This window comes from Balaenoptera ricei, chromosome 12 (assembly GCF_028023285.1).
Source record: "Balaenoptera ricei isolate mBalRic1 chromosome 12, mBalRic1.hap2, whole genome shotgun sequence".
NCBI classification, from domain to species: Eukaryota; Metazoa; Chordata; class Mammalia; order Artiodactyla; family Balaenopteridae; genus Balaenoptera; species Balaenoptera ricei.
The window spans coordinates 55099607-55122406 of record NC_082650.1 but is presented as its reverse complement, the minus strand read 5'-3'; the positions used below and the strand labels follow the sequence as shown (position 1 = coordinate 55122406).

Sequence of the window (22800 nt, the reverse complement as noted above, 5' to 3'; positions counted from 1 at the left end):
GTAAGCAATTATTAAAACTAATCTACCTTTGTCACAGCTTTCTACTTCCTTCTAACCCTTTTACATTCTGGGAGGGTACATAGCCCTAATCATGCTGTTGGAACAATCCTATCAGTCCTGCTTAAGGGTTCTCTGTTCCAACAGCCCCTTCCTGAGCCTTCAAACAGTAATTCCACAACTATGGAGCAATTGATGAACATTTCAACAAATAACCCAGAAAATGTTACTACTCTGAGACTATAACTAGTGTTGAAAGAGGCCACCTTTTATAAAAGCAAAAAATATTAGAAATCTAAGTGTTAAAAATTTTAGAGATATGATCAAGTAAATTATGAAACATCTGTATAACAATATCATGCCATCATTTTTTAAAAAGTTTACAAATAAGCTGAAATAACATAGGAAATGTTTAATATATAATGCTGAATAAAGAAGATACTAAATGCTATGTTCTTTATGAACACAACTATTGAAAAAATGCATTGAGAAAGATTAGAAGGAAATACAATTGTTGGGTAGTATTAATTTATTGCTTTTTTCAAGTCAGTACATGAATCCACGATTTCCAGATTTTCCCATGTTAAATAAGTACCACTTTTTGTTATTTTAAAAAAAGGAAAATTGGGGGAAGTGTAAATTCAAATAAATAATTAATAGAATTTGAGAGAGCTATAAACAGTGCTAATTATCAGGTAATATGGAAACAGAGTTTTGTGGGCAAAGGAGCATTCCTTTCTTTGACTATGTTACCAAGAGTTTAATTAGGATACTCATTTTAAATTAATCATATTATAAAATAAGTTTTGTGATTATGAAAATATTACTTATCACTATTGCTATGGCATTTTGTAGATTCAATAAAACCTATTACTGAGTCTTCTCTTGATTTAGGATTCTGGACATTTTATATATATCATATAGAAAATAACACAGGGTTGTGATTTAGACAAACAGGAAAAAAAAGTTTATATAGTGAAAAAGTCTTAATCCCATCTTACGTTTTCCCAGATATTGCAAGTCTCTGGGCCACAAACTTTTCTTGCATATAACCCTATGTATACTGTATTTACACACTAATAACACTTCTATACACCTTATTTCACTTAATGTACCTTAGAAACATTTACGAATCAGTATGTATACATCCACTGCATTCTTTGTAAATACTAATTTTCTATTGTATTTATGTAACACAATTAGCAACCCCTTACCAATATTTAAATTATTTCTATTTTTCTGTATAACAAACAAGTCTTTAGTGAACATTCTTGTACAAATATGTACGGGAATAAGTATCTCCATAGATAAATTCTTAGAAGTAAAATTGTTGATTCAAAGACTATGGTGTACATTTAAAAAATGTGATATTGCCAAATCGCCTTCCAAAGAATTTGTATCACTTTACACTCCAGGGGAACATTTCTAATCAACACAGATTTTTTTTTTTAAAGCAAACTCCGATGCTGTCAACGGCCAGGAAAATAAATTAGTGAAGCAGGCTGGGGTAAGAAAATGGCAAACTGGAGAGCATGTTCAGTCATTGCAAGAAGCAGCTTCTACTCAATTCCAGCCTACTAATAATGCCTTCTAGGAATCTCTGCCCAATGTTAAACTGTCTGATTTCTCGAAAGCCAAAAATCTGGACTTCTGCATGAAATCTCCAGATTTTTAAAATGTTGACAACTCATGAAAAATTTAGAATTGGTGTAACAAACAAAACACATGTGTGAGTGGGACTCATCTGTTGAACCTCCAACGTGTGACCTATGTTTAAAGCTATCATTCCCCCACCAAAGCCAACAAAGACGTCACCACAACCGGCTGCGTTTAGCATCCTGTTGTAAAACTAGGATTTCATTAGATTACATTACATTTTGTTTTTGGATGAATTAGAAGATGGGTTTTATTAACTACGTGGTCACTATCCCCACAAACTATTTAAATAACTTAATCTACTCTTGCCCAGGTGTTTTCATTAATCAGTTTCCTACAATATGCTCCCTTGCCTTCTAGTTTCATTCCTGTAAAGTACTGTACTTCTGTTTTCTTCCTTATATGAAACTACCACATGTGGTAAGAGTTATTTTCCTATTAGTGTAATCTTCTTTTACCCAAAGGAGAAGAAAATCTCTAATCATTTTTTTATATTTGCATTCAACATATCCATCTACTTACAGAAGAAATTGTGGGAATAGAATTAAAAAGACTTGCTGCCTCTAGTTTAAATAGGATTTTTAATCCATATAAAATCTTTCTATATTAGCTAAATTCTTATAGTTTAGAAACTAAAGATAATATAAAAGAATAAACCCTAAAATTGCTAGCTCTATATAAAAAAATATTCATATTCATGGATATAAAACCATGAGATTTTTAAAGTTTTATTATCTCCTCTCCATAAATACTTGCAAAAGGACCAATCTGACAAAGCCAATGTATGATTATAAACAGAAATAAATGTTTGTAAATACTAAAATTATAAGCAATGTAATATTAAATAAATCAGTTACCTATCTGAAGTTAGAAGGCAATGACCTCTTGTACAATTAAATTTCAAAAACCAACATTTTAAAAATTATCAGCTTCATTTGGTGTAAATAATGCATCTGAATCCTAATTTTAGGGCTAATAGTAATTTTAAAAGATTTCTTAGTTTTTAATGTAATCTGTTGAGAGATGTTTTCTTAATATTAAAAAAAAAAACACACAATAACAAGAGGACCAAAAAACGTGTATTAAAGAAGTTTTATGACTTAGCAAGGCTTTCAACGTATATGCCTATATACATGTATATACAATACATATTTGCCTATATTGACATATACATTGTCTACATTTGTCAGTGACAAATACAGTGGCTGCTCATATGAGAAAATATGCATATAAGAGTCATTTTACCAATAATGATGCCACTGGATAATCTATTTTTAGTTTCCAAAGGCAAGGTCCTAAACATTACAAATTCCCCTATTAGTATTTTTAAATGTCTGAGTGTTCCTACTTCCCCTAAAAGGTATGCTGTAACTACTCAACTGTGTCTTTTCAAAGACACCCTAAAATTAAAAAACCCACTGCTTTGTATTACGTATACATCACTTGAACTCAACATTCTAATAATAAAAAGCAAATTTAAGGAAAAATTACAAACTTAAATTGTAATCTGCACATCAGATTACGTTTTCAAATGTATCATTAGAGCTCACAGATAAAACAATAGTAACAAAAAGAAACCCAGTAAAATATCATATTTTAATTTTATCTAAGATATAAATTAAAATAAGGCATAAGAAAAACTTTGAGACAATATATGTGAAAAACTGACCACTGAAAGATGCAAATAATTCATACAATATAGCATAAGCTTTAATATATAAATTAGATGTCATTTCATCAGCTGTTTATTAGTCACATCAGTCTAAACTTTACATATTAAAATATTGAAAGGCTAGAAAACATCACTGCAATATAGATTCAATATGGGAAAATACATATTTGTGGCTTTATATACAATGTAAAGTAGTCCATTCTATACAATAGTTTTCCAAAATATAAACGGCACTTTACATGCAATAGGACATACCAGGCTGGATGTCCTAATATAATTTACTATATAGAAAAATAAAAGAGACAACACCTTTTTAACAGAACAGTTACATAGCAGACATGGAATGTAGAATAAGATTCTGCCTTAACACACTCTTGGATAAGATTAAAGAAATATGAAAAAGGACAGTTTCTACTATTTTCAATTAGCATTTTTAAAATGAAGACTACTGTGATTTATATTTTCTAATTGTATCACAAACTGAGAAAACATAAAAGGGAAAAGAGAGGGGGAAGAAAGGAAACCTGATCCTTTATGAATTTTAAACATCAGCCCTGCCTATGGGCTGCATTTAGGCTGCTTTTCTGTTGACGGTTTCCTAAATTACTTCTGCGACTCTGCATTGCGCATCAGCAGTCAGATGAATTTTCCAGACTTCATTATGCCATTGTGTAACCATAGCTGCCACAATGTAGTGCCACAAGAAGCCTGTCCTTGAGTATTTCTTTACTTGGGTATTCAGGTAACTTGAGCATGTTGATGCTTTAAAAGAAAAATATACCACTATTAACTAAGAAATCTCTGAAATTTTTTATTGTTTTGTCTAGCAGTGAAAACACTACTCAAAATTAACATAAAACCACCCTCTTAAATTTGCATTCAAATTGGAAAACCCTGAAGTAGTATTTAAAAAGGAAAAAAAAAACAAAACCCTGCTGCATTGCAGTTTCCTTTAGCATGCAAATGTAGTAGAAGAAAATAAGTTCCCTTCAGCCTAAAATAAATAAGCAATAGGGCAATTTAGTTTGAAATGATGGTGTAACTCAGTGATACTTATGACAGTGTAACTTTAGTGATACTTGAACTATATATATTCAATTAGAGTATAGGTAGGTAGTTTCCTCAAACATTTTCCCTACCAAAAAAGGGGAAGGCAAGAAACTATGTAGCTACTTATTTATCAGTGATTACAAAATGTTGAATAGAGATCACTGTTGAGATTTTCCTCTCAATGCAGCAATACAGATTTTGATCATTCAAAATTAATCAGAACAATTTGCAATGCATTTAAATAAACCAATTTAACATACCATGTGCTTGAAGTCGGTAGAAGATTTGGAGTATATGGCACAGCAGCAATTGTAAAGTTTTGCAATCCACTTCCACCCATGATATTAGCAAATCCACCATGTGGGACCCTGGAACTAAGAGTTCATATCTTAGTAAGTTGTAATCATGCAAGGAAAATCTTGGTAACAGGTATATTTCAAATTAGCAAAATGACTAGTATCTAGTAGATGTTCATTAAATATTTGCTGAATAAATAAATGGCTTACTTGATTAATTCAAGCAACAGAGGCTCTTACATGTTATCCAAATGATCTCCCTGTCTGTGAAAAATATCTAGAGTCAAAGGGTTTTTGTTTTGTATTGTTTTACATGGTGGGAAAACTAGAAAACTATTTACACTTCTCTTTCCAGAGATTTACATCGGTTGTATTTTTTTTTAAATGTCCCCTAACATAGTGAGACCACAGGAAGGTGAACAAACTCAGAAGTCTCACAGTTCCTAATTTCCACACTTAAAACTACAAAACTGCAGTCATCAAAACAGTGTGGCACTGGCATAAAGACAGATACATAGACCAATGGAATAGAGAACCTCAAAATAAACCCTTGGGGCTTCCCTGGTGGCGCAGTGGTTGAGACTCCGCCTGCCGGTGCGGGGGACGTGGGTTCGGGCCCTGGTCTGGGAGGATCCCACGTGCCGCAGAGCAACTGGGCCCGTGAGCCACAATTACTGAGCCTGCGCGTCTGGAGCCTGTGCTCCGCAACAGGAGAGGCCGCGATAGTGAGAGGTCCGCGCACCGCAATGAAGAGTGGCCCCTGCTCGCCGCAACTAGAGAAAGCCCTGGCACAGAAACGAAGACCCAACACAGCCAAAAATAAATAAATAAATTAATTAATTAAAAAAAATAAAAAATAAAAAATAAACCCTTAAATATATGGCCAAATGATTTTTGACAAGAGTGCTAAGAACCTCCAATGGAAAAAGGACAGTCTTTTCAACAAATTGTGTTGAGAAAACTGGATATCCACTACAAAAAAATGAAGTTGGACCCTTACCTAACACCATATACAAAAAGTTAACTCAAAATGAATCAAAGACCTAAATGAAGAGCTAAAGCTATAAAATTCTTAGAAGAAAATACAGGGGAAAAACTTCATGACACTGGATTTGGTAATGATTTCTTGGATATGACACCAAAGGCACAGGCAACAAAAGAAAAATAAATTAGACATCATCAAAATTAAAAAGTGTGCCAAAGGACACTATGAACTGAGTGAAAATGTGAGCCACTAGAGAAAATATTTTTAAATTATAAATATGACAAGGAATTAATATCAAGAAAATATATAGAACTCCTACAACTTAACAACAGAAAATAGGGACAATTTTTAAAAGTTAAAAAATAGGGACAGGACTCAAATAGACATTTCTCCTAAGAAGATACACAAATGGCTTATAAGCATTCGAAAAGATGCTCAATCAACATCACTTGTCATTAGGGAAATGCAAATCAAAACCTCATTGAGATAACCACCTCATAGGCATTAAGATAGCTATTAAAAAAAAAAAGATCACTAGAAAATAACAAGTATTGGAAAGCACATGCAGAAATTGAAACCCTTATGCAATTGCTGGTGGAAATGTAAAATTGTGCAGCCACTGTGGAAAACATTATCACAGTTTCTCAAAAAATTAACCATAGAATTACAGTAAATATCCAAAAGAATACAAAGTAGAGACTCAAACAGATATTTGTACATCCATGTTCATAGCAACATTACTCACAATAGCCAAATAGTGGACTCAACACAAATAACTGTCCATGGATGAAAGGATAAGCAAACTGTGGTAAACACATACAATGGAATACTATTCAGCCTTTAAAAGGAAGGGAATTCTGACATATGCTACAATATGGATGAATCTCGAGGACATTATGCTAGGTGAAATAAGCCAGTCACAAAAAGACAAATAATGTATGATTCCACTTACATAAGGGACCTAAAGTAATCAAATTCATAGAGGGACTTCCCTGGTGGCACAGTGGTTAAGAATCCACCTGCCAATGCAGGGGACCCAGGTTCGAGCCCTGGTCTGGAAGGATCCCACATGCCGCGGAGCAACTAAGCCTGTGCACCACAACTACTGAGACTACTGAGCCTGTGCTCTAGAGCCCACGAGCCACAACTACTGGGCCCATGTGCCACAACTACTGAAGCCCGTGTGCCTAAAACCCATGTGCCTAGAGCCTGTGCTCCACAGCAAGAGAAGCCACCACAATGAAAAGCACGTGCACCACAACGAAGAGTAGCCCCCACTCAATGCAACTAGAGAAAGCCCACAAGCAGCAACGAAGACCCAACACAGCCAAAAATAAATAAATAAAAATAAATAAATCGATTAAAAAAATTATAAAATTCATAGAGACAGAAAGTAGAACGGTGGTTGCCAGAAGCTGGGGGTAGGGGAAATGGAAAGTTAGTGTTTAATAGGTACAATTTCAACTGAGAAAGATAAAAAGCTCAGGAGATGAATGGTGGTGATGGCTGCACAAATATGTGACTGTACACAGAACTGTACACTTAAAAATGATTAAAATGTTTAATGTTAAGTATGTTTTACCACACACACTAAAAAAAACTGTCGAATAATGCACCAGGATTTTCTGTCTGAAATCACAGATGATATGTTTACAATCACAGGGAAAAAAAAACAATCCAATATAAATAGATCTCTTCCCAGCATTTTTCTTTTCTAGCTGGGAAGTAGTTTGGTTGCTATTAAACACTTTATTGATGAAATGCCTAAGCTTACTTTAGAAATCCAAGTCAATGTTAAAAGGATGCCTGCATCTTGCTAACAAAACACTAACACATGAGCAATTCCTACTTAGGGAAAAAGAATATCTAAAGACCTGAATATGTCTGTAAACTGAAACATTACTTTCTGCATATTTACCTTTGCCTAAAAAATTAACAAAGGTGACCAAAAATGAAAAGGAATAAAAGGCAAGCTGTTTACAATTTCCTACAGAGGCAGACTTTAAAAACAAGTATTCCACTTCACCAGGACAAGGTGAGAAGATGAGCCTTGACACTGATTCTTACACAAATTATAGCACAGTATTTCAATAACAGAATGACCTAATATCTTTCATATAAATAAATTTTGAAAAATAAGCTTAAAAAATCAGATGATCCCCCAATTTTCATATCTAAATTGAAATTATTCTGTAAACTGATATTCACAAACAATCTCTGAAACCTTACTCCTCTTCCTCTAAACTACAATGACTGGGCCCCATACTTGAATAACCAGTGGATCTTAGCTAAGATTATGGCTCAGCAAGCTTAAGCGTGTATGAGAAAAATAAATGGTCTTTGGTTGAGTATTATGACACCTGACTTATACAATGTAAAATTACAGTTAATAAAAATGAAATATTTCTATTTTATACACAAAGAAATCATCAAGTCTGACTTTCATTATTCTTAAGAGATAATGAAACAAGAGTAAGACATTTAAGACAGCCTTGTAGATAAACAAAATATTGTCACCACCATAAAAATAGTTTAAAGTTACTGTTGATACAGATTCTTGCTTCTACAACTGGAACACATTTGACTCTTTAGTAAGATTGTTCTAAATTATACTATGGACACAGAGAAAGACATTTTACAATCTAAATATAAATGATAGAATTTTCCGAAAAGTGGAAAAAAAAAAACACACTCTAGGTCTAGAATGGCAAATGCTATACCTACTGATAATTGGGTCTAGTGTAAAAGGAAAGTTAAGGTTTAAAAGAACTTAAGACTTAGTTTGAATTCAAAACAAGGACTCCATGTAGACTAAGTGCTGAAAAGTGGATTCTTCAACCTGAAGATAAAGCTTAGCTCCGTGTAGTTTCCCCTCAGCTTCCTTGGCTTCTACTCTTTTTTTTTTAACCTCTTTATAATTGCTTTACAATGGTGTGTTAGTTTCTGCTTTATAACAAAGTCAATCAGCTATACATAATACATATATCCCCATATCTCCTCCCTCTTGGCTTCTACTCTTTACCCACATCCTTCATCTCAGTTTAAATGGACTCGCAGCTACACTTCTCAACCAATTAAACAGCAAACAGAGCAGTCCTTTTCAGCATTGCTAACTATGACTGTACTATTGACACGGGAGACGTACTGTGTATTACTAATCGAAGTGTTTTTTATTCTACAAGAGCAGCAATCTAACAGACATTTTTAGTACTAGAGAACTTGAATAATTGTTTCCTACATCTTAAAGATTCATACCAACCGAATCATGAAGGAAAATATAATAATTTAGTAAATGGTGTTTAAATATAAACTGCTTAGAAAAATAATCAAAGAGCCCTGCCTTATAACATAAACCAAAATAAAGTCCAGATGGCTTAAAAATTGGTATGTAAAAACAGAAACTACAAAAAAGTTACAGAAAAAAAGGTAGATAAACATATATATACAAAATCTTGGGAGTAGGGAAGAATTTATTTAAAAAAACATAAGGAAAGTACTGATAATCAACTTGCAACCTAATTTAGCACTTTCATTATATAATTTTTATAAATTAAATTTATAATCTAAATTACAGGGAAATCTGTATGTTTAACTTAATATAATTAAAAGGCAAATGATAAACTGGAAAAGATATTTGCAGAGTTAATGTCCCTATATATAAAGAACATTTAAAACCAATTTTTGAAAATGATGGTAGAATAATGTGTAAAAAATAAAGAAAGGAAATCCACACCAAAGTATACATATATGAAACTATGAAAATAAAAATGATTACATCCTGTATTGATAGAATAAAAGAAATAGGCTGAGGTGACTACTGATATCTTTCTGAAGGTTAAACGAACAATGTCTCAAGGTTATAAAAATTTATACACTTTTGTATCTAAAAATTTCCCTTCTAAGAATTTATCCTATACTTTTATCCTATATATCCTATATATTATATTTATCCTATAATTTATAAATAATCAAACTGGGCTGCAAGTATATAAAGCACAAGAATTCCTTATTTGTTCAGCATTATTCATAAACAGGAAAATTTAGCAATAAAGGACAATATCAATTAAGGGAGGTCCATAGACTGAAGAATAGATAGCCATTTAAAAAACTAGATCTATAAATGAAACAATTTTTAATGATACATTGCTAAATTCAAAAGTTATAAAACAGGAACAATGTTTTTTAGAAATAAAAATTTATATATGAGAAAAATTCTGGAAGAATAACCAAAATATTAAGTGATTATATTCAGAGACTGATATTAAAGGTGATTTTTTAAAAATCTGAATTGTCTAACCTTCCTACATAGAAAAAATAATTTTTGTTTAACGCTTTTTATTAAATTACTCAAATCTCTAGGTATTTCCTGGCACTAAGTAGCCAAAAAAAAAAAAAACAAAAAAAACTGACAAGATTTTCTTTCATATCTTTAGTCTACAATCTGTGAATAATTCATGTTTTATTTATTCTTTGAAATTAGGTATATAGTATATATTATATAGGTATATAGTGTATATTTTTCTAATTATATACCTAAAAAACTAAGAAAATACAGCAAAATATTAATAGTGTTATCTCTAAATAGTGTAATTACTTAATGGGATTTTCATTTTCTTCTATCTATATAGTCTCCATTTTCAAAATTTTCTATAATGGTTATGAACTACTTTAAAAATAAAACAGTTGACTTTAAATTACATATATATAAGATATATATTCATACTATGTTTTTAAAACAGGTAGGAAAAAATACATCAATTTATTTACAGTGCTTATTGCTGGCAGGTGATGGTTTTTCTATTTCTTCTAATTTTCTGTGTTCCAACTTTCTTAGAAGAACCATGTACATTTATAATGGAATGATTGAACTATATTTTCATAAATAGAAGGACACAGATGAAATTCTAAGTTATCAAGAATGAAAATCAGGAATTCCCTGGTGGCACAGTGGTTAAGAATCCGCCTGCCAATGCAGGGGACACGGATTCGAGCCCTGGTCCGGGAAGATCCCACATGCCGCGGAGCAACTAGGCCCGTGCACCACATCTACTGAGCCTGCGCTCTAGAGCCCACGAGCCGCAACTACTGAGCCTGCACGCCTAGAGCCTGTGGTCTGCAACAAGAGAAGCCACCACAATGAGAAGCCCACGCACCACAACAAAGAGTAGCTCCTGCTCACCGCCACTAGAGAAAGCCCGTGCGCAGCAATGAAGACCCAATGCAGCCAAAAATAAATAAATAAAAAATAAATTAATTAATTAAAAAAAAAAAAGAATGAAAATCAGACCTTTTCTTCTACATCTTTCAGAACTGTAAGTTAAAAGAGGTTTAAATCATCTAGTTTTCTAATATCTATGATATTTAATTGGTTCCAAAAGTAGACTTTTCAAAGTGTGGTATCACAAATTATTTTTCAGGCCACAAATCTTAAGACTTTAAAGTTTGATAAGAATTGGAGAAAAACTGCTGTGTACGGGTATTATTATGTATTGTGTACATGTGTGTGTATGTTGTCCCAGCAACAAATGTTGGCTACTATCATTGACTTACCTGCAGAATGAAAAGACTAACAAGTTATAAAATATAATATACATGCTGATAGTCCTGATTGGAACAGTTTATCTTTTATACCTTAAATAAACATTTACTGAGCACTACTATATGTTTTAACTTTAATGCCTAAATAAACCTTTAATATCTAAACAAATGGAAAAGGAGGTGAGAAACTGATAATTCAGAGTAATAATTCATTTTGAGTTATGTCTAAGCCATTAGAAATGGAGTCTATTAAATTCCTTCCACATTATCATAAAACCACTTCTTACCTGCCAGTAACAAACTGCAACAGAAGAACTCTCTCCTCTGCAGTAATATCTTCCACAACTTCCCAGAACCACTAAAAACAACAATAAAAAACTTAGCTCATATTTCAGACCAACTGCAGGCTTCTTAGTACCAGAGAAATATGCAATATTCATAAAGCGTATTTTATTCCATGAAACTCATTTATCAAAAAAGATTTCATACAAAGCATTCATATGCAATTCCCATGAGAAGATTTAGGGAAAAACTAAACTTTGTTAATTAATGTAGGTTTTCATCCAATAGTGCTGAAAAGCTTACAAGATTAAATAGCAAAACTTAACTTCATTCTAAGCTCTAGAGAGACTTTACCTGAATAACTGGATCTTCTCTTTCATAGCCACTTGTGTATTCAGTATTTTTTATCCAATCACTCACATCAATTTCTGGCATGCCAGAAAGCAGTAGCTCCTTTGGGGAAGAAGAAAAATATTTCATTAATCTTCTCTGGGAAAAAAAAGTGATTACATTTAAATAGTAAATTTGCCTTAAATAGAAACTAATCCCATGTAAAACTGATTTATTTTTGTAACAGTGTCTGCAAGTCATCAATAACAAGTACTACCTGAGAGAGAACCCTTGATACTAATAATCTCAAATATTGTGAGATGTGGAGATGTCTCTACACTGATACAATTTAATTAAAACATGAGATAACAGTTTACCTTTATATAGAAACACATATGCCACAACAGTTTATATGTGCAATAATTTTGTGAACATTATTATCTTTGGTTTATATATATTTTATGAATTTGTTAAATTCTATAAAAATACTGTACTCAGTATGAAAGTGAAAACAAAGACCTAAATAAATCTGGGTTAAGCAATGGAAAAGATCAAGAAGCCCTAATCACTAGGGAAAAAAAGGAGTTATTATAATAAAAATAGTTATTATTTTTAAAAAAAGCAAAACAGATTTAGGCCTTTGAAGAACTCTATTCTGGAATAATTCCAATCCAACTTTCAAGTCAAATTTCTCCAAGGTGAAAAAAAAAATGCAATTTTCCTACTAATGACTTTTGGTATCCTTCTTTTTTCCAGGAAGATCATCAAACAAACAAAATATCAATCCAATAACTAAGAATGAAATTAATAATGGCAAAAGTATTTACCATCATGTTCCCCAAAAGAAAAGAGAACATGAAAAAGGCTTGCCCAAATCTCTGAATCGGCCCGTTATTTCACAGTTGGATGTTTTTACACAGTAAAGTGAGGTAATAACTAGCCTAAGCTTAACACCGACAAGCCAGAACAGCAGACTTTGTTATTGCTGTTAGATGAGATAGATACCATGTGGTTCAAAATCACTTCTCCTACAGCAACTCCTCATAATATATACCTGACTAGTATAGAGTATGCTCTGAAAAATACTAATGAAGGTCAGTCTAAGGTGGTGTCTCAGAACTCTTGGGTGTTTCTGGGATCTATTTAAGGAGTCTGCAAGGTTCTCCCTTTTCCAACTTATCTGAGGCTGGATTTTCTCCATATAGTTCAACCAAGCAACATATCACAACAGATTATAAGCAGAAGCAGATATGAGAACCCAGTTTCTCCTATTAATCCAGACGTTAAAGAAACTTGCGAAGATGTAAAACAATGCCACTTTTCCCACGATTTCTGTTTTATTCTGGAAAATGCAGTTTTAATTTCTTAAATGTTTTATGTTAATATGTAATGAATTGTTATTTTTATGTGAATTAATAAAATACTTTACATTTCTGTTTGAATTTCAAATACAGTTAAGTATCAATTACTATAAAGCACATAAACAAACTCTTTTCTTGTAAGGGGTCCTAAGACCAAAAAGTTTGAGAACTGCCTGTCTAGGGTGTGTTTTAGTCCTCCTTGCCATAGTATTATAAAATACTTTAACTAGATGAAGGCATTCTGGTAGGGTGCATTTTATCACCCCCAAATACATTCTCCATCTTCCTTTGCACATTCTGTGCCCCAAGAGGCTGATCCCTGCAGACTGGCTCTCTTGCCTGTTGGTTTCAGGTTGGGTTCCATCACTGGGAAACAGGCAGGAGTCTGCAGGTAAGAGTATTTTCTGCTCCCTCCCTGCTTCAGTACATCTTTGCAGTAGCTATGTCTCCTCAACTAGAGCTGCCACCTGGTGGCCCCTGGTGGTTCAGGCTCTCACCGGGCTCCTCACAGTAATTCCTCCACTTGTCTTCAATTCTAGGGGTGATAAAGGCTTTCCACTGTTGCTATTCTCTGGATGCCTCAACCATATCTTGTTTATTCTTAACCTGCCCATGCCTCTTTAAGTTCCTTCATTAAAGTTTCTTTATTTGAACCATCTGGGAAAATTCTGTTCCCTGGCAGTACCCTGACACAGATCTGCCAAAAGGAATATGGATGATTGTTACATGTTTCTTACAACCCATGAGTTTAATCCTCTTCCCTTCTAGGCTGAAGATAAGCTTTTAATAATATTAAGTATGCTTTCATTGTTAATAATTATGAATAAAAATGAGACGATATTCTCTCAAGAAATTTTAAGCATTTCATGAACATCATATGTTATGACTTTGTGAAGAGGACAAAGGATCTTTATTATCCCATTTAACACCTGGGCAAAAAAAGTTATTAAACTGACTGAAAACAGATGAAATGGGAAGTCCACAATACCAAGTACATATGCATATAACAAAAAGATTTTAAATCCCAATCAATTTATTTATTTATTTTTTTAATATATATATTTTAAAGTTATATATTTATTTATTTTTGGCTGTGTTGGGTCTTTGTTGCCACGTGCGAGCTTTTCTCTAGTTGCGGCGAGCAGGGGCTATTCTTCACTGCAGTGTGCGGGCTTCTCATTGCGGTGGCTTCTCTTGCTGTGGAACATGGGCTCTGGGCGCGCGGGCTTCAGTAGTTGTGGCGCGCGGGCTTAGCTGCTCCGCGGCATGTGGGATTTTCCCAGACCAGGGCTCGAACCCATGTCCCCTGTATTGGCAGGCAGACTCTTAACTACTGTGCCACCAGGGAAGCCCCTATTTAAGATTTTTTTGATGTGGACCATTTTTAAAGTCTTTATTCAATTTGTTACAATACTGCCTCTGTTTATGTTTTGGTTTTTTGGCCCCGAGGCATGTGGGATCTTAGCTGCACCCCCTGCATTGGAAGGCCAAAACTTAACCACTGGACCACCAGGGAAGTGACAAAATAACTGAATTGGTCTGTTGGAATTAGGTACAACATATATAACCCATAAACTAATAGTCAGAAACTGAGTCATGCAGGTGTTCACAGCTCTTAGCTTACCTAGAATTTACATGACTCAGTGTTTTAATATCCTGGTACCACCATGGATAAACTCATAAGCAGCAGAGTATGGCAGGACAGTCCCCAGACATTTGAGGAACCCCTCAACTGTAATAATGTTATAGACATAGTAATCACAAAATGTTGTCACCATTTCTGAACCTGATGATCATCTCTTGACTTGAGACTGCGTTCTGTCCACAAATGGATGAATACAAATCCAGTTAAGGACACTGATGCTACTGGATACCTTCTTTTCACTAAAACTCTAGAATCTAACCAGTATCCTTTAACTCTGATGAACATCTAGCTTAGATGTTTGCACCAACTTTTTAAAAAAGTTTTCTATCCCAGTGTAGCAGAGCCCTTTCCTACGAAAGACACAAAGTCACACCAAAGGTTCTAAAACCAAGTCCTACTTATAGTTCACGCCGCTGAGAGGCAATACTGACGAAGAGAGACTGGGCTGTGGTCAGAGACCATGGGTTCACAGTCTGGCTGTAACACATACTCTGTGAACATGAGCAAGTCCCATACCTTCTTTGGCCTAGTTTTCCTCATCTGCAAAATGGGAATAATAAGTTACCTCAGGGGTCTGATGTGAAGGTTTTAAATGTTAATACACATGAAGTACCTGGCAAATACTAAGTGTTTAATAATAATAATTATCATCACTGCATAAATAAGCGTCATGCCAACAACACTGCTCTTCCAAAACAATCCCACCATCTGAATCAGCTCAACTTAGTAAAGCCAGAGTAGAAGACAGACTAGGAATCCTGACCTAACTTCTACTGTAAGAACCACAATTAAAAACTTACCAGTAGGGGCTTCCCTGGTGGCGCAGTGGTTGAGAATCTGCCTGCCAATGCAGGGGACGCGGGTTCGGGCCCTGGTCTGGGAAGATCCCACATGCCGCGGAGCAACTGGGCCCGTGAGCCACAGCTACTGAGCCTGCGCGTCTGGAGCCTGTGCTCCGCAACAAGAGAGGCCGCGATAGTGAGAGGCCCGCGCACCGCGATGAAGAGTGGCCCCCGCACCGCAATGAAGAGTGGCCCCCGCTTGCCACAACTAGAGAAAGCCCTCGCACAGAAACGAAGACCCAACAAAGCCATACATACATACATACATACATAAATAAAAAGAATGTAAGCAGACAAGAATAGCATTAAAAAAATTAAAAAAAAAAACAAAAACAAAAACTTACCAGTAGCAAACCTAAATGTAAAAGACAAAGGAATAGAGTTTTCAGAAGAAAATACAGGAAAACACTTTTGTGACCTTGAAATAAGAAACAATTTCTTAAACAGGACACAAAAAGCTCCATTCATTTAAAAAAAAAAAAGGGAAGAGAAAAAACAAGTGATAAACTGAACTGCGTTAAAACTAAAGACTTTTATTAGTTAAAAGACACCAGAGTAGAAGATCTTCATAATACATATATCTAACAAAGACTCCTATAAAGAATATATAAAGATTCCTACAAATCGGTGTACAAAAAAAAAAACAGAAAACACAACAGAAAAATGGACAAATTACTTGAATAAACACTTCAAAAACAGAGTATACAAATGGCCAATAAACATACACACTCAATCCCACACTCAATACCAGGGAAATACAAATTGAAATCACCAGGAAATACCACTACTATTCCACCAGAATGGTAAAAATAAAAAAGACAAAAATATCAAATGCTGTTCAGGATGCAGACTACCCAGAACTCTCGTAACCTGTTGGTGGGAGTGTAAACTGACATACTACTTTGGAAAACTACTTGCTAGTATCTACCCTAATAGAATAAATGCACCCCCTAAATCCCAGCAATTCCACTCCAAGATATATAATCTACAGAATAGCCTGAAACTGAAAACTACTCACCAAATGTTCATCAAGAGTAGAAAAGACAAAAAAAAAGTATATTGACACAATGAAGTACTATAGAGCAATGAAAATGAACACATGACAACTGCTTGCAATAATACATATGATTCTCACAAACAAAAAGCTGTGCTAAAGAAGTCAGATATATTCTAGGTGATTATTCCATTTACATTAAGTTCAAAAACAGGTAACCTAGTCTATATTATTAGAAGCCAGGAAAGTGGATACCCATGAGGGGTGAGAGTGACTGCAAGAGGACATGGGAGGGATCTGGGGTGTTAGGATTTCTCAGTTTCTTGATCTGGGCGCTGTTTCATGGGTGTATACAGTTTGTGAAAATTCATCAAGCTATACATTTACGATGCATGTACTTTTCTCATGTATATTGTAGTTCAATAAAAAGTTTCATTAAACTCAGTATCAGTAAATTATGAGGCAAAGTTTTTGTCAGTTATTTGTGTTGTTGCTATTTGTTTTTTATACATAGGTCCAGAAAATAATGTAATTTTCTGCTTAACAATTCATAAGTACTCCTCCATTTTCAAATACTAAAAATAGTAACTTTTATGGTTATACAAAAACTAGACAAGTCTATGCTAAATAAAACCATTCATCTTAACCATAAAAACACAACAAAAAACCCTCAAAACTGACATTTAGTGAAACTAAGTCACCACGGACTTCAACATTATTTAGCAAATTTTGTCCACTACTATACTAAGACATACTATGAGTGATAAATTGAAAATACTGGCATATGTAAAATTAACCGGTACACACCAATGTACTTATTCATATATTAAAATGAAAGGCATAAGGTGAAACTAATTTTATGAGACAGAATAAAAGCCAAAGGATACTTTTCCACTGATCTAAAATTTATTATTCCGAATCTAAAATTATTCCAAACTAAGAAAGCAGCCATACTCTATTTAAAATATTCTATGGTTTTATTAAGGAGTCAGACAACTCAAAGAGCTTGCAAATAATTTATTACCAAAAATAAAAGAGAAAAAAGGAAATGGGGGAAAATGCAGACATAAACCATATAAAATCAGACATCCTGTTAGATCACAGTAAAGGGCAGGCAAATTAAAGAAGCAAAACAAAACATTCATTAGAGACTAGGGGCCAGCAAAGACAGTGGACTCCATACATGGTTAAAATGGAAAATTATAAAATTATATACATGATGAAATAAGAAGCTGGATAAGATAACAGAAATACAACAAGAAAATCCCTCAATCAATTTTTCTTTTTGGAGGTACAAGAAGTTACTATCAGTATCCTTTACCTCATACAGCCAAACAAAAAATTTAGAAATAATGTGAATATTGCTTTTGGGAAGATTGGCCTTCAACATCTCCCATGTAGAACACTTTGGAAGTACATTCCATTTTTGTTTATCACCATCTCACTCCATTCCACATTAAGAAATTGCTAATCTGGTTATTAACCTTAAGAGAAGCACAATCACAAATCTTATACCTCCCTAAAAATCAACATTAAACCATAATGTCTTCTACATTATTCCATTCATCATTGTGCTCCAAAATTATTTCTAAACTACATCAATTGGAATTTTGTGTTGTTGTGTTGCATAACAACAAAAGAACTGATGTTTGGGACTTCCCTGGTGGTGCAGTGGTTAAGAATCCGCCTGCCAATGCAGAGGACACGGGTTCAAGCCCTGGTCCGGGAAGATCCCACGTGCCGCGGAGCAACTAAGCCCGTGCACCACAACTACTGAGTCTGTGCTCTAGAGCCCGCGAGCCACAACTACTGAGCCCGTGTGCCACAACTACTGAAGCCTGCGCGCCTAGAGTCCACACTCCGTAACAAAAGAAGCCACCGCAGTGAGAAGGCCGAGCACCACAACAAAGAGTAGCCCCCACTCGCTGCAACTAAAGAAAGCCCGCGCGCAGCAACGGAGACCCCACGCAGCCAAAAATAAATAAATAAAAATTTTAAAAAAAGAACTGATGTTTTTCCTTACCAATTCATATTCATCAAAAAGTTGTATGAGGGAAGGTGGAATGAACATATGAAAGCCCTGTAAAAAAGCATTAATCTGAGGCTGAATGGCTCTTGTCATTCGAAGTTCAGTGACAAGCTGGACATACTCCGCCTATTAAAAAAAAAAAGTTTCTGTGATGATTTCTTTTTAATTTCACGTACTTAAGATACTATTGATATAATTATTTCTCATTTAAGAGGTAAAGGTTTAGAATTAATTTGGCAGAAATATTCATACATCTCAGCAAACCAGTAATCTACCATTCACTAAGCTGTTTAGGCCAAAATCCTAAGAATCAATCACCCAGGTTTCTCTCACACCCTCTATCAGCAAGTGCTATCAGATCTACCTGAAAAAACATTCTCAATCAGACCTTGTCTCACCACCTCCACTTTTAGCACCCTGGTCCAAGCTGTCATCATCTCTCACCTGGATTACTGTAACATCTGGTGTCACTGCTGCCTCTGTTTGCCTCTGTTACTGCTTCTTCTCCACACCAGAGTGACTTTTTAAAAATACGTATATATTTTTTACATATAATTCAGATCACATAACCCTCCTTCTCAAAACCCTACAATGACTTCCTATGACCCTTGGAGTGAAGTCCAAACTCCTTTCCTAGTCCATAAGGCCCTAAATGACCCAGCCTCTGCCTTGCTCTCTCATCTCATTTCCTTCCACTTTCCCCTTTGCTCCCTCATGCTATCCCCCAAACACAAGCTTGCTCAGGCCTCCGTGTCTGTATACTTCCTGGTTTCTCTGACTGAAATCTCTTATTAGACTGTAATCTCTCTGCAAGCAGGGGCTCTGTTTTGTTTACCAGTATATATCCTCAGCTCTTAAAAAAGAGGCTGTCACTTTGTAAGTGTTCAACAAATAATGTGATGAATGCATACATTCTACAAATTCATTTAAAACACACTTAGAACTTGATAAAAAGACTCATTTAAGTGTAGCCTATTTGATTCTGAGTTAAGGTAACCTATTTTCACACATTTTCTTTTTTTTTTTTCCACATTTTCTTTTAAAATACACATCATCATCATCGAGAACAGTGTCATTTAAAATTTAACTAGCAATAAAAAATGTATTTTGGCTCAAACAAAATGAATTATCATCACTCTCTGTATATAAACCCTACCATTGTTATTATTCATATATTTTAAATTACATCTAAGTGAAACTTTGAGAGTTAAAAGCAATATGCTGTATATAGTTCTCACCTCCCAGGAACAAATGCTCTAAACACAGAGGGAGAAAACCTATTTTAGGCCCCTTCCTTTAGTTTTTTTTTTTTTTTGGCACTAATCTGATGCTCTGTTCCCCCCGCCAAAAAAACGACAGGCACTGAGCCAGCAAGTTATACATGATTCCGGCTATGAATTCTCCATACATCTCAGACCTACAGAATTGTCACAATGGATTACTCACAGCTCTCCCCAAACCCTGCACGGCTCCTTCTGCAATCTGGCACAGGGAAAGCTACCGTCTCTGCTATTCAATCTACTCCCACCCCAAATCCCACTCCCAACCGCCCAAAGGTTTTCTCCATTGTACAGGAATTAATCAGTTTCTACAAGTTACATCCAGGTAGTTACTAGAGAGAGGGAAATAGAAATGTGTGCCAAACAATCAAACAGAAACACAAACTAAATTTTCAGGATCCAATCTAAAAAAATAATATATATAACACACTTCCAAGTAATAACCAGCAATGATTTCAGCATTAACACATAATTATCTTTTAACTGATGTCTGTTCTAACTAAACTGCTTAATGAACATACTAAAATTTTTCTGCTCCATTCATTCATTAATAATTAAGTATTTCTCTCAAGATGTTTTGCTTTTATAATCTTAAGGTACTATTCAGTAATAATTATTCAAGACCTCAAATTATGAAGCATGAACTGCTCAAGTACACTTTATTTTAGTTTGCCATTGTATTCCATATTTATCAGAATAGTACACACTCTTTTCTATCAATTAATTCCTATTACTTCCTCATACATTCTATTTTTAAAAATTAATTTCACAAGTATACTAATGTCCCCTCTAATATTATTTCCCACATTTATTTTTGTAGCTCTGGCCCACAGTTATTGGATATCAATTTGTGAAAAATCAGCTCCTCCAGATACCAGTCTCCATATTAAGTTAATTTAAATATGGAAAAATCTTGGTCTAAATTATTTCTCAGTAAAATAAAATCCTAGCCATCACAAATTCTCCTGAGTTGTTTAGTAAAGTAAGAGTTTTCCAGGTAGTTGAAAGACAACTGTGTTTAAGAGAAAAAATCTAAATCCAGCTGCTTCTAAAATGTTTCCCTGCCTCCTTAAAGAGCACATCCTCAGAGAGAATAACACACATTAACATGTTCTTGATGACACAATTATTACTACGAACATCCACCGTTATCATACACTAACATTCTGACAGTTCATACTGTACAGAAATACACTGGTTGCATTCCCACCACCTACGAAGGCATCCAAGGGACTCACCCACACACTTCATGCCCTTGAGTAACTACATCAAATACCTTAAATGCTCTAAGGAAACAGTCAACATGTAGATGACAATCAGTCCACAAAACACTGGCATAAAGAGTTGCTCAAATAAATATTAAATATAAAGGAAACCTAAAATCCCACTTCATTCTAAGGTATTTAAAGACATGATATAACTTGGTTGTGGGGGGTATTTTTATCCCCAATAGATGCATACGTGCTCCCACCTGAGTTGTACTGTTAATTCTTTGAGGGCATAAGATAATACCAGATGCCACAAAAGTAAATTGGAGAATTAACTAAAGAATCTGAGTTAGTACCTGTTCTGGTGAAATAGTTATGTTTACAGAAAGCTTTCAACTTAGAAAGCCTCAGCACAGAGATAACAAAATAAAAAAGAGCCTTAGCAACTTTTTCCTAGCTCAACCTCTGAGCCTCATAACTGATATAAGATAGGTAAGCAAAGAATAAGTGCCAAGGGAAAAATAAAAACACTAAAATTGAGATTCAACTTTCAGATATTACGTTCCAGTTAAACTGCATGTCTAGTTACAGAAACATTTTGTTTTAATTATCTCCTAGTCTTCTGAATGTGTGCAATGAATAGTATCACCCCTTGGAAATCTTCCTTAAAATTTTAACTTCGTTTCAGGCTTTGAATCTAAATTATGTCTTCTTACGAGGAGTGGTGGTAACGTTGAAAATTGACACCTTTTTTTTTGAAGCTATTTTTCTTCTTGAAAATTTTTTTCACGATTTCTTGATATATATATATATATATATATATATATATACACACACATATAAAAACCATGTTTACTTAACTAATAGTTAACTTCTAATAGTGAAAGCAAAATGTTCTTATCCCAAGTAAGCTGATAAACTTGGACATACTTGTAAAACTGTTTGAAATAGTTATTTTTACTTTTAAATTAACAGTTTAAATGGCATTATGACTGGCATAATTCACTGTTTGAATATAAATCCTTTAGTAATAAAAGCTTCTTTCCTGGGCTTATCCACTTGATTATTATTGCTCTGGTATGTAAGAGTTTTCATGGAAAATTTCTCCACTGAAAACTCAAAGGATACCAGATTTCTTCTGCAGGAATAAGTAGATATAAGAAAAAAGAGAGGCACACTTTTACAATGTAACATTTTCCAATAATTTATCCTTTACCAATATATTCTTATTTTTAAGGTCACTAATTAGTTATAAAGATTGATAGTCTGATAAAAATCCTATTACATCAGTTTCCGTGGAACAAATTCAGTCATTGAAAATAGTGACTCTTCAGGTTACCATTACAAGGATTTGGTGATTGTTAAAGTGAATTTTTAGAATATACCAACTAAAATGCAAAGAAAAGTATGTTCTCCTTCACTGACAAAAAGATACTAAAGATAATTTAAAACCCAATCTAAAAATACTCAATATGGAGAACCTTAGACCTAAACTGTTTTAAAAGTTTTCAGAGTAATAAAAAGATCTCTCATAGTATACTTTTCTGAAGATACACATAGGAATCCACTTTAAGTCAATAATCTATATAGACAAGCTCGTATTTTGTACTTGGATGGGCATCAAATGTGCTTGTA

General features: G+C 34.2%; 1 protein-coding gene across 6 annotated transcripts in view; it reads right to left on the bottom strand.

Annotated features, from left to right (window-relative positions):
* Window positions 1-3387: 3387 nt before the first annotated feature.
* The window catches only part of HACE1 (HECT domain and ankyrin repeat containing E3 ubiquitin protein ligase 1), a 94608-nt gene continuing 75195 nt past the window's right edge, over window positions 3388-22800 (bottom strand). For 5 of the 6 annotated variants that reach the window (XM_059942018.1, XM_059942020.1, XM_059942019.1 and 2 more), the window contains 5 exons: window positions 18672-18803; window positions 11831-11929; window positions 11482-11552; window positions 4636-4749; window positions 3388-4087 (listed from right to left, as the gene is read on the bottom strand). In XM_059942018.1, the coding sequence (XP_059798001.1) occupies window positions 3985-4087; window positions 4636-4749; window positions 11482-11552; window positions 11831-11929; window positions 18672-18803 (519 nt within the window). In that variant the 3' untranslated portion in view covers window positions 3388-3984. The remainder of the gene's footprint in view (window positions 4088-4635; window positions 4750-11481; window positions 11553-11830; window positions 11930-18671; window positions 18804-22800) is intronic. The other variant, XM_059942021.1, reaches the window with a different exon arrangement.